The sequence below is a fragment of the Ascaphus truei genome, chromosome 18 (assembly GCF_040206685.1).
Source record: "Ascaphus truei isolate aAscTru1 chromosome 18, aAscTru1.hap1, whole genome shotgun sequence".
In the NCBI taxonomy this organism is placed as follows: domain Eukaryota; kingdom Metazoa; phylum Chordata; class Amphibia; order Anura; family Ascaphidae; genus Ascaphus; species Ascaphus truei.
The window spans coordinates 15,856,562-15,869,102 of record NC_134500.1 but is presented as its reverse complement, the minus strand read 5'-3'; the positions used below and the strand labels follow the sequence as shown (position 1 = coordinate 15,869,102).

The window sequence follows — 12,541 nt, the reverse complement described above, 5'->3', positions numbered from 1 at the left end:
ATAGATGCAACAGCCATGTTTAATAACTAGGTATATGTTGAATTCTTTTGCAAACACTTTAATGGCAAGATTAGCAATATTCCTTAGCTCCTGCAGCTTACAAACCACGACAGTGAGGAGTGGAATACACAACAAGGAAAAGCCACTATCACTCAAGATGCATTATATTGCGTGTCTATACCATACACATTTTATGTTATGGTGGGTGAAAAAGGCGACAAGAAACTCCCACCGTATAGCACATAAAAAGATCACTTGTGAGCACATTCACATGTCTAAGGCCTGGGACATAGTGCTTTGATCCGGGCTGAGGCGCGCTGAGGCTCAGGGAAAGCCTGGCCTTACACAGCGCGCCGTCTGGGGGCGGGCCAGTGACGTCACGGAGCTGGTTCGCCCTCATTGGGCGAACCGCTCACGTGACTGGCCCTGCGCTCCGACGAGCGCCAAATTTCAAACCTCCGTCAGACTCACGCTTCCCCAAGCGTGCGGACGCGTGCGCGAGCCCCTGCTAAAGCCGCTCTCATTGCGGCTGCAGGGGCTCAGTGCCGAGCAGCAGCACGCCTCAGCACGGGTCAGCGCATAAGCGCTGACCATGCCCGAGGCCTTAGACAGGTCTGCAACCCTGCCTTTCACCATTATCACCTAGCATACAGTGCTCCCACTGCAGCAAGGGATTCTGGGAAATGACATGCAAATGAGTACACCATGTCACCTTTTTGCCTGAAATCAATTTGTACATGAAACCCTTATAAGCTAATGCTCGCTGTTAACACAGCTTTTAAGCACAGCATGGGAATCAGATGCAAAGCCAGAGAAACCACTCAGACATGTTTCAAAACAACGTGTGATGTACATATAGGAAGCTGACCCAGTGTAACTAAGAATTATGTTTTGTTTGGATATCTCGTTTTTTCTTAGTTTTGTAACACTTCTGTTCAATGTGGTTTCTCAGTCTTGAAGCAATTCATGTACTTTTTTTTTTTTTTTAAACATAGGATTGAAGCAGGGGGTCTCCGGAGCGGACCCCCGTTCATGTACTCGTCGGTGTACCCCCTGCATCCCGATATACAGACCTCCGAACGGGGTCGCCGGTGTCGCAGCGAAGTTTAAATCTCCTGCGTCACTCTGGCCAATAGGAAGTCGAACCTGATGACGTCACGGATTCCTATTGGCCCGCCAGGGGTGGGGGCTTTGAAACTCCGCCATTAAGTGAACCCTGCTAGCCAAGTGGAGTGGCTATCGGCGCCCCCTAGAGAGGTAAGTGTCTCGGAAAGCAGGTGTCAGTGGAGCTGAAATGAATAGGGTTCAGCTCTGTAGACACCCTTGCTTCAGACCTAAGCTAACAAAAAAAAAATCGCCTGCACGGATTAATCCTTTTTGGGTTTATCCGCTATGCAGCTAATTGGGGCACTTTTGGCTGAAATTTGTCATTGAAGTCAATGGGAATTTGGACTGAAAACGGCCCAATTGGCCACTTTGGCTGATATAAAATAAGCCCGTTCGTGGTATAAACTTCTGGGAGTATTGTAAATACAAAGGCAGGTAAGTCACTTTCAATCTATATACAATTTGCAATTGTTTTTCTGAGGCCTAAGCGTATCTAAGTGAAAATACATATTCATGAACTCCATGCTTTGTGTCAGTGCTGAAATGAACCAAGGTTAAACCGCCTGGCGTGATTTATGAGGATACTCCATTCTGCTTTATTGAGCTAGCGTGAAAAGTACTGCATGGGTTAGATCTCATTTTCCAATCACAAAGTTGACCAGGCGAGTCTGTGTGACCTTGAGACATAGAAGATCATTGAAATCAAGCGCAAAGTAGTTTTCTTATTGACATTCAGCTCCATTATGGCAGCGGAAAGTGGCTTAACGCTGAGGCTGTGCAAAAAAAAAAAGAAGGGATTTAAGTTGTTCTTATGGTGTCAAATGGCATCTATCTGCTGTATTTCGAGATTCAAGAAATCAATGGTGGTGTCTTGTAAAGAGCCAGATCGTTATCCTACAGCAGGCCAACTCGAGTCCTGCAAGTCCGCCAACAGGTCAGGTTTTAAGGATATCCCAGCTTCAGCACAGGTGGCTCAATCAGTGGCTCAGTCAAAGACTGAGCCACTGATTGAGCCACCTGTGCTGAAGCAGGGACTGATTGAACCAACTGTGCTGAAGCAGGGACTGATAAAGACACCTTAAAACCTGACCTGTTGGTGGCCCTTCGGGACTGGAGTTGGCAACTCCTGCTCTACATATTTCTTGCTTTCTCTTTGTAGCCAGTACTTTTGTAAACTCTTGACTGAGCAGTAGGAAGCTCACTTCAGGCGGAAGGGTTGGTGGCAACATGTCACAGGACAGCCATTAGTAACTCATCAATGTCGTAGGCTTGCTTGGGTTAACCTTTCCAATAGTGAGAATGTTACTCGGTTCTCGTAAAATGAACACGTTTCTATTTTCTTTGGGTAAATGATTATAATTATAATCTTATCCAGTTCTCATTTTGTTCTCTTTATCACTGCAATGACGGCAGAACAAAATATGTGTTTATACATGTGTTTCCAGTAGTCATGTAAAGGACAGCTTCAATCATAGTAATTGTATGTGGGGGGAGTTTATGGCACTGACAGTGTACTCAGCGCTGTACATAAGATTATTTTTTGCAGGCAGAGGTTTATCCCCCAAAACATTGTCATGCTTTTTTTTTTTTTTTCACAAATGTAACTAATTAATGAAGCTTTGTAACTAATGCGGCCCCTCATCCTATGAGAACAGCGGTCTTCTATATGACTTCAGAGTACTTCCATGGGTGGATGCAGGACACATGCACAGCATGGTGCACCAGAATCCAAACAGGGGCAGTGTTGCAAGGAATCCCCTTATATTCAAATGAGCGTACCCAAAACTGTTTGTGTATATTCTGTACATACTGAACGTTTTATAATAAAAGAGATTAGGTAAAGATTGTAAAAAAAAAATAAAAAAATTAAAAATAAAAAAAAAATACCTTATAGCATTTGGTAAAAAGTGAACATAACACATAATTCTAAAGCAGCCGAGATGGCCGAATGGGCTGTTTAAGGTCACAATTCCCCATTGACTCCAATGAGGAATTTCAGATGAAAAGGCCAGATCAGCTGCTTCGGCTGATGTGGAATAAGTCCTTTTATGCCTCTCTTTTCCCCCCACACCAACCCACCTCTTTTCCCCCCACACCAACCCACCTCTTTTCCCCCCACACCAACCCACCTCTCCCCCCCCCATACCACCCCACCTCTTCCCCCCCCACACCACCCCACCTCTTCCCCCCCCACACCACCCCACCTCTTCCCCCCCCCCACACCACCCCACCTCTCCCCCCCCCCCACACCACCCCACCTCTTTTCCCTCCCCACACCACCCCACCTCTTTCCCACACCACCTCTTTCCCACACCACACCACCTCTTTCCCACACCACACCACCCCACCTCTTCTCCCCCCCCACACCAACCCACCTCTTTTCCCCCCACACCAACCCACCTCTTTTCCCCCCACACCAACCCACCTCTTCCCCCCCACACCAACCCACCTCTACCCCCCCCCACACCACCCCACCTCTACCCCCCCCCCCACACCACCCCACCTCTTCTCCCCCCACACCACCCCACCTCTTCTCCCCCCCACACCACCCCACCTCTTCTCCCCCCACACCACCCCACCTCTTCTCCCCCCCACACCACCCCACCTCTTCTCCCCCCCCACACCACCCCACCTCACAATTTTTGAACAACAACTACATCATATCATTTCACGCATTTACATCCCGGGCAACGCCGGGTATATCAGCTAGTTAAACCTATAATTTAGTCACCAGTATTTCCCTTTTGTCCTATTGACTGCTCCTTTAAAAAGCCTTTGAAGTCCTCACTTACCATGATGTGTTGGGTTTTCCTAAAGCATAGAAGCATCAGGACTAAATAATGGTAACTCTTTGATGATTCTTCCCCCTCAAGTGCAAGATGTGTTGCTTGCCCCTCTGGCAATCATGGGGCTCATCTAATACTAAAGCATTATAGCAGAAGCAATATGTATCGGGTTGTTATTAAGACAAATGTTGGCTGACGCAAGTCCTCATGTCAAATAATTCCATAAGAAGATCCATTATAACATATATGCAACAAAACAAATGTATATACATAGATAAATATCCAAAATTTATGTTCTCACCCAAGTAGTTAACTCCTTCTTCTGGTGTAATTGTTCCATATTTAACCATCATTTTCACAAAGTCAATGAGCGTTTTCATGATCGTTATCAATGTTTCCTTCTCTTTGGCATCATTCTCTATACAAAATAAATTAAAGCAGTCAGCAGAAATATTGTACAATGAGTCAAAAAAGTGTAAGCACCTAAAATGGAAATGGCGAAGGGTGGGGGCCGTGTTGATCCTTTGTTCCATGTAGTAGCAAAGGAGGGAGTGAGTGGTATGAAACTTTTTATTGGACCAACAATAAAACCAATTTTGGACCAAAAATTGGACCAACAAGCTTTAAAACCTCTCAAGGGTCCTTCATTGAGTATGGCAGAGCCATACCCGATGGATAACTTGTATTGGACCAACAAGTAGTTATGTTACAAGCTTTCAAACCTCTCAGGGTCCTTCATCGAACTGTGAGGACTCTGAGAGGTTTGAAAGCTTGTAACATATCAACTACTTGTTGGTCCAATACACGGTATCATACCACCTTCTGTACTCCCTCTCCCTCCTGTTACTAAAATGGAAATAAAATGGAAAACGAATATAACTACGGAATGTGTCTTCACCTTGACATGAATATATGCCATGGGATTCCTAAAATTAGCTTGCAGCATTTGGCACAGTAATATCATGGGTTTGTTGAATAACAATATGTTTTCATTGGGTGGCTTCCCCGAATTATTTGTTTCTGAGAATTTTTAGTGGCCAATTCAATGTAGTCCAACATGGCCGTTTATAGCTGAAAATTCCCATTGACTGGAAAAAGGATTTTTTCATCCGATAAATAGCCTGAACAGCCGCTTCGGATAATATAGCATAAGGAAGTTAGACTGAATTACTCACTACTTCTGTGTTTTTAAACAGGGGTTCCTTGGCGTAGTTAAAGGGTTCTCTGCTTTTTTCAGGTCATTTGCAGATTGTACCAAATACTGAAGAGTTTACAATGCATCTGATCTCAGACGCGCTATTAGAGAGAGTTGGGGTTCCTTACACTGCATCTGATCTCAGACGCGCTATTAGAGAGAGTTGGGGTTCCTTACAATGCATCTGATCTCAGACGTGCTATTAGAGAGAGTTGGGGTTCCTTACAATGCATCTGATCTCAGACGCGCTATTAGAGAGAGTTGGGGTTCCTTACAATGCATCTGATCTCAGACGCGCTATTAGAGAGAGTTGGGGTTCCTTACAGTGCATCTGATCTCAGACGCGCTATTAAAGAGAGTTGGGGTTCCTTACAATGCATCTGATCTCAGACGTGCTATTAGAGAGAGTTGGGGTTCCTTACAATGCATCTGATCTCAGACGTGCTATTAGAGAGAGTTGGGGTTCCTTACAATGCACCTGACTTCAGATGTGCTATTAGAGAGGGTTGGGGTTCCTTAGAATGCATCTGATCTCAGACGCACTATTAGAGAGGGTTGGGGTTCCTTAGAATGCATCAGAGCTCAGATGTGGTATTAGAGAGGGTTGGGGATCCTTACAATGCATCTGATCTCAGACGTGCTATTAGAGAGGGTTGGGGTTCCTTACAATGCACCTGACTTCAGATGTGCTATTAGAGAGGGTTGGGGTTCCTTAGAATGCATCTGATCTCAGACGCACTATTAGAGAGGGTTGGGGTTCCTTAGAATGCATCAGAGCTCAGATGTGCTATTAGAGAGGGTTGGGGTTCCTTACAATGCATCTGATCTCAGACACGCTATTAGAGAGGGTTGGGGTTCCTTACAATGCATCTGATCTCAGACGCGCTATTAGAGAGGGTTGGGGTTCCTTACAATGCACCTGATTTCAGATGTGCTATTAGAGAGGGTTGGGGTTCCTTAGAATGCATCTGATCTCAGACGCGCTATTAGAGAGGGTTGGGGTTCCATACAATGCATCTGATCTCAGACGCGCTATTAGAGAGAGTTGGGGTTCCTTACAATGCATCTGATCTCAGACGCGCTATTAGAGAGGGTTGGGGTTCCTTACAATGCACCTGATTTCAGATGTGCTATTAGAGAGGGTTGGGGTTCCTTACAATGCATCTGATCTCAGACACGCTATTAGAGAGGGTTGGGGTTCCATACAATGCATCTGATCTCAGACACGCTATTAGTTGGGGTTCTGCCGGATTTCCCAATATAATTATTGAGGTCTTTAAAAAAAAAAAAAAAGGCTAAAACAACCATTTCTCGACTTAGACTAAAGAGTTAATGGAATTTCATGTTACAGTATTTCCTTTTTAATGTGTTCCAACTGTATTTGTCCCCGTTTGTTTTTAGTGTGAATGTATATATTTTTTCTAAGTCTGGTAATTTAAAAAGCAGAAAACAAACCTCATTTTGCAAAAAACATTAATTTTTTCCCCCCCAAACATAAAAAGAGAAGTTAAATTACCGGAGTTCAGGCTTTTTATGAGCCGATAGAAGTTTGGAAAATATTGGAGATCTTCAAAGCTTTCTTCGGCTGGTAATTCGTTCCTTCTTTCCAAGCTACTGGAGGCCGTCCATGTGTTTTCTCCTATATTGTTATTTCCATCAGGGAGCACTGTATCCGTATCTTCATCTGGTGATTCCTTCATCAAAATGATGGAGGATATTTAAAAACAATGCATGTTATGGTCAACACATCCTTGGTTTGCTCCTTTTTACCTCCTCAAGTTGCTTGTTTTAGTTAAATATATGGAGATTCATTTCTGGGAAACCAAGCCACCGACTCTGAGAACAACAAGCCTGAATATGAAGCAGGGGAACCTGGTTCAAATCCCGATGTCAGCTCCTTGTGAACTTGGATCTTTACCTCCCTGTGCCTCAAGCACCAAAAACATAGATTGTAAGATCATCTGCACAGGGTCTGTGTCTACAAATATACTATGTGCTATGCACTGTATTGTAATTGGGAAGCGGGTTGAGTCCCATTGGAAGAATAGTGCTATTATTATTATTATTATTATATAAAATTAATTTGTATTCTTTCTCAATCAAAATTGTTGGATTTATATGTAGACATGTATATACTTTATTTGACTGTACTATAAAACATTTGTGTGTATAGTTTTGACAGTTGAAGAATTCCATGTGCAAATAACATAAGAAGCTAAAGCATATCCATATTATGCCCAGAACAGAGTGTTCTAGATAGGTAGATGAGATAGTATTAGAACACATGTCTATTTTTGTTTCTATCATTTAATTGAATTTATAGCCACAATCACATATCATTATATTGAACATCTTGCATAGCATGCAGACTAAAGTAATTATTTCCTGAGGCTAAGATCTTCACCGTCATCTACGTTCAACATCAAGGATGTTTAAACCAAATTACCATTTTCTCCTCCTGTTTTTCTACTGCATCAACGTCCGCCCTGGCTGCTGGGTAATCCAGGTCTCCTGATTCATTTTCGCGTATTTTTGCCTCATTAGCAATTAGTTTCTGCAAAACCTCTGCCACTTCATCTTCTAATGTGTATGCCTGGCTTTCCGTAATCTGTAAGAATAGGTTGTGCACGGGAAACTATAGTTAGCAAATTACATCATGCAGGATATACAGGCATCCCACTGATTTCGGAATAAGAACTGCCAATACCTGGACGGACCAAATGGTCCATCGAATCCAGTAGCGTCCAACAATGACAACTACTTGGAAGGGTTTGGAAGATTTCACCCTTCCAATGCTTGTGGCATTAGAGGCACTGGTGGTCAACTCCAGGTCTCATAGGCCACCAACAGGTCAGCTTGTAAGGATATCTCTGCTTCAGCACAGGTGGCTCAGTCAGACTGAGTCAGACTGAGCCACTGATTGAGCCACCTGTGCTGAAGCTGGGATATCCTTTAAACCTGACCTGTTGGTGGCCATTGAGGACTGGAGTTGGCCACTCCTGCATTATGGCTGGGATTATGGTGGCCGCTTGAGAACGAGCATGAGACCACGCCACCGCGCGCACACCTGCAGCACAAGCGGTCTGTGAACTTGGCTGCAGGAGATTGTAGACCCGATGCGGGGGCATGGCAGACGCGTCACGAAGCTGGTTCGCCCTCATTGGCTGCACCAGATCACGTGCGCTGACGCCATGCGACAGCCGACTGAAAAGACAAGATTTCATGTCTTTTCTGAAAGCTGCCATGTCAACGCGCCTCTCCACCTGTAGGAGCGCAGGCACTGTGGTGACTCCCGTAGCAGTCTACACAAGAGTGCCTGTCGAGCACACGCGTGCGTGCGTCCTGACGCTGGCACCATAATCTCAGCCTTAGAGTATGTACAGCACAGTGGATTCCAATAAGGGAAATTGCATTTGTGTCAACTCTACTACTGTCAATACTCTGGCTAAAACCCTAAAAAATACTCTTGTAAAATAACCATAATACATTATCTAGAATTAAGCAAGAGGTGGAATTTCGCACCTCTGCATTTCTAATGTGATTATTAATAAAGGTTACCAGACTGGAGCACTAATACAGAAATCAGCATCAGATGTATGAACAAAATCCCAAAGAAAAACAATTGCACCAGATTTATGCAATTACAAATTCCCAATACTTTAAATTGAGTTTCTTTTTTTAAAATCTGGTGCCGTTCTCCACAGAAATGTGGCACATTATCCACTTAATGTCTTCATTTTCTTCTCAATGGATAATCTATCAATGTTTCACTCCAGTTTCTGTCCGGAGCCGAAGGGTTAAAGGTATGTCATGATCAAAATACTGCCAATTTGCCGTCCACCTCCTGATATTAATCCAGCTCATGTTCCGCATGTTCGAATCAGGATTTACTTGATCTGCCACGCTCCTGTGTGTGGGATCTGATTGATTAGGTCCACTGGTTTCTTTCTGTCTTTGGTTATTGATTAGCTTGAGGCCACTCTGAGACACACTGGGGCCTTATCTTGTTTTTTTATTTTAATGCCAATTGAAGGCATGAACTGTTACTTAAACTGTATTTTGTCCAAAAACCGAGACAGCATTTTATTTCTATTGGCAAGGCAAACCTGCACCAATACTAGACTGTTTTACAGACTCAGAGGGATATTTATCAAAGTCTCACTGCTGCAAATGTAGGGGAGAAATTGTTAAAAAAAAAAAAAAAAAAGCACTGGATTTATCAAAGACATATTCTATTGATTTCAATAGGAAACATATCTTATTGATACATTTAGTGCCGTTTTTCTGCCCAGCTTTGCAGCTGGAAAACCGTGATAAGCGACCCGCTGATTTACTGCCTGATAATAGAAAGATAAGATTAACATGAAATGCTCTGGCCAATCGCCCATTAGATTTCATGACTGCCAAGATTTGTTACAGGAAACAGAGAGATAGTTTAGCAATTGTATCCGTTCATTTATTCCTATGCATGACTTTTCTACACAGTTGGTAACCTAGAACAGAGCTTCCATGGAACATTCTCTGATCCATTATCCTTAACATGAAAGTAAAACAATAGATGTTAAAGTAAAAAAAAAAAATACATACCAGTTCCAGATTTAAAAGCTTGGAAACGATCTTGTCAAATACCCCTCTGTCATTCTCCTCATAGATTTTTGTGGCAATCTTTTGAACAATGTCCTCTGCTGTTAAAGGCGTCCCATCTAATTGGTGAAGACCATCAGGATCATCTAGAGGGGGCGTGGCACAGTGAGTAAAGGCTTTATAAACAGTGACACTGGGTTTAAGGCAGGTTCAATTCCCAGTGTCGGCTCCTTGTGACCTTGGGCAAGTCACCATATCTCACTGTGCCTCAGGCACCAAAAACATAAGTTTTCAGCTCATCTGGGCAGGGACTGTGTCTGTAAAAATTCCTATGCGCTGTGTACTACATATATACTGTAATTGTGATGCACTTTGAATCCCATTGGGGAAAAAAGAGCCATATGCAATAAAGTTATTATTATTATCTGAAAGGATATATCCAATTTAGATCACAGCAATTATTTTTTGATCTGGATCATTTTATCCATTTTCTTATATCTAAATTGCTTTAATTGCACTGCTTTTCTAAAAAAAAAATATAAACATCTAGTCCCTCTCTTTCCTTATTCCTTTAATTTTCCATTCCAAAAATCCCAAGCTACAAGATGCAGGATCTTGAGGATTGATTACATTCACAACACAGAATGCTATAGAAGCCACAACAGCTAAGGAAGGAAATACATATTTTTTAAATTAACTCCTTGATTTATGGGACTGTATGAAAGAAATTAAAGCGTTATTCTTTCGAGTCAAGGCTGTGTCAAAATACACTCTTTAGTCTAAATCCATTTTGCAGGGGGTTACTTTAATATGTTGCATATTTTATGAAGGAGCGTATTTATATAATTGATCAGCGTATATTGGAATAAGCAGGCAATGAAAGACCAGCTATCACACCTTCTACAAAACTATATTTAGCTATTGATGCCCATATTGTGATATGATCAAATGACAAAGCTATAAATCGTTGGCACTCTGCTGGGGTTTGAAGCAATATTTAATAAAATATTTAGACATACATTGTGTATTCACAGTTTACTTGGTCGCATTGGGCTATTTATGCTATCTATGCTTTAAAATATTTGTTTTATGTGTTTAATGATTTAACCTCTCAATCCACACACGCAATGGTGAGATCTTTGGGTTCATTTAAGAATCAAAATCTATTCACAAGGTTGAAATGAATTATTTAGTTGCCAGATGAGCTTGCTCAATGTATTGCTGAACTCCCTGGCACTAACAGAGTTAAGACAGGGACACATTGTTATTCTACTTGCCCAGGTGCAGTATAATCCATGTTTGTAGCTATTTCAATACAGTATATATATGAAAGCCATGTGTCTCACTCTGATAAATGCTACATGGAAAACTCCTGGCTCCCAAATCTCTTTCACTCAAGGTCCCCATGTGTTGACTGAGAGAGGAAGACAATCTATAAAGATTACTGGCTTCGCAGGATGAGGTGTAGATGTAATTACTCTATATAAGTTGACATCTAGATCCAAAGTAATAGACAATCCCTCAGAGATGGCAGGGCAGGTAAAAATCTAAGCTAACAGATACATTTGACCATCATAACAATGAGTTCACCTTTCAAACAAGATGATAAAATGCACACACACCAAACCTCCCCCCCCACACACACACCAACCCCCCCCCCCCACACACACACACCAACCCCCACCCCCCCCCACACACACATATACATACTATATTTTATTTATAAGATTGATGTTTCCTATTTTATTTTACCGTCCCTGATTTCATACAGTGATGTGTAATAAGACATATAGTGATATGCCCCCGGACATTTCAATAACATTTCCTAGACACCTAAGGAAATAAGCTTCAGTTTGAGATAGGGATACAGTACGTTCAAGAGTTGGATAGGTAATTGTATAATACCTTCATTGTTATATTCCAGTCCACTTTTAGTGGAGTCATAATACTCCACTGGCTTTAGGTTCTTCGTTGAATCAGCATCATCCACATGAATCCTGTGATCACCAATCACCCTTGGAGATCCACTTCTTTTGACATTTCTTTCTTTTTCTGCCACGGACATCAAAAGGCCTAAATCATCCACAAGTGAATCATTTTGGACATCTTTGGTTCCTACAGGATGAATAAAATAATATAGCACTGCAGTTATTCCTCCCCCCCTTCTTGACTTCTTGAGAACAAAAATACACATCATTCATTAGACTTACCTTTGTTTGTAGCTCTGCTCACAGTATCTGCCTCTGCAATCTTTTGGGAGGATGAAAAAAAGATGCACATTTTATGACTTGTAACTTTGCATACAATAATTAAAATCATTTCTTTACATGCTTTACCTGATATAATGTCTATCTAAATACTTGCTCTAGTTACTTTGTACTTGCTGCAATTGGAATTCGTACTGTACCTTTCAAACCACATTTTTTAACTCAATCTTTGTTGAAAGAGGTTTAATGATATGTGGAAGGTGTGTAGTACTTGATGTAAATTCCAGTATTAAGCATTTTTATTTGTCTCTTCACTGAAGCTAAGGAAACTGCTGGAGATGTCTGTTGTAACCACCACTAAATACACGGACACTGTTACAATGTACTGAGGTTATTTACAAAATTAAACTCAATTAAAATATGCCTAGGATACCCAGTTAAGACAAATCAGCTGAAGTGAAGCAAAAAAGGTGTAAAAAATTACATCTAAATTAAAATAAGCAGTTTTCTTTCAATTGGGGTTTTATTCTTTCATAAATTTGATCTTGTTTTGTACCAATGTTTACAGCTGAGATACATTGATATTTAGACTAGACACCTATCTCTTTTTAACTCCATTTGTTTTATCGTGCATTTACTCTTAAAGATTTATACATTATAGC

General features: G+C 41.8%; 1 protein-coding gene across 1 annotated transcript in view; it reads right to left on the bottom strand.

Moving 5' to 3' along the window:
• SCG3 (secretogranin III) overlaps window positions 1-12,541 on the bottom strand; it is a 33,674-nt gene that overhangs the window by 19,953 nt on the left and 1,180 nt on the right. The window contains exons 3-8 of the mRNA XM_075575681.1: window positions 11,883-11,922; window positions 11,578-11,787; window positions 9,676-9,818; window positions 7,535-7,696; window positions 6,605-6,782; window positions 4,195-4,311 (exon numbers count right to left, since the gene is read on the bottom strand). Coding sequence (XP_075431796.1) covers window positions 4,195-4,311; window positions 6,605-6,782; window positions 7,535-7,696; window positions 9,676-9,818; window positions 11,578-11,787; window positions 11,883-11,922 — 850 coding nt within the window. The remainder of the gene's footprint in view (window positions 1-4,194; window positions 4,312-6,604; window positions 6,783-7,534; window positions 7,697-9,675; window positions 9,819-11,577; window positions 11,788-11,882; window positions 11,923-12,541) is intronic.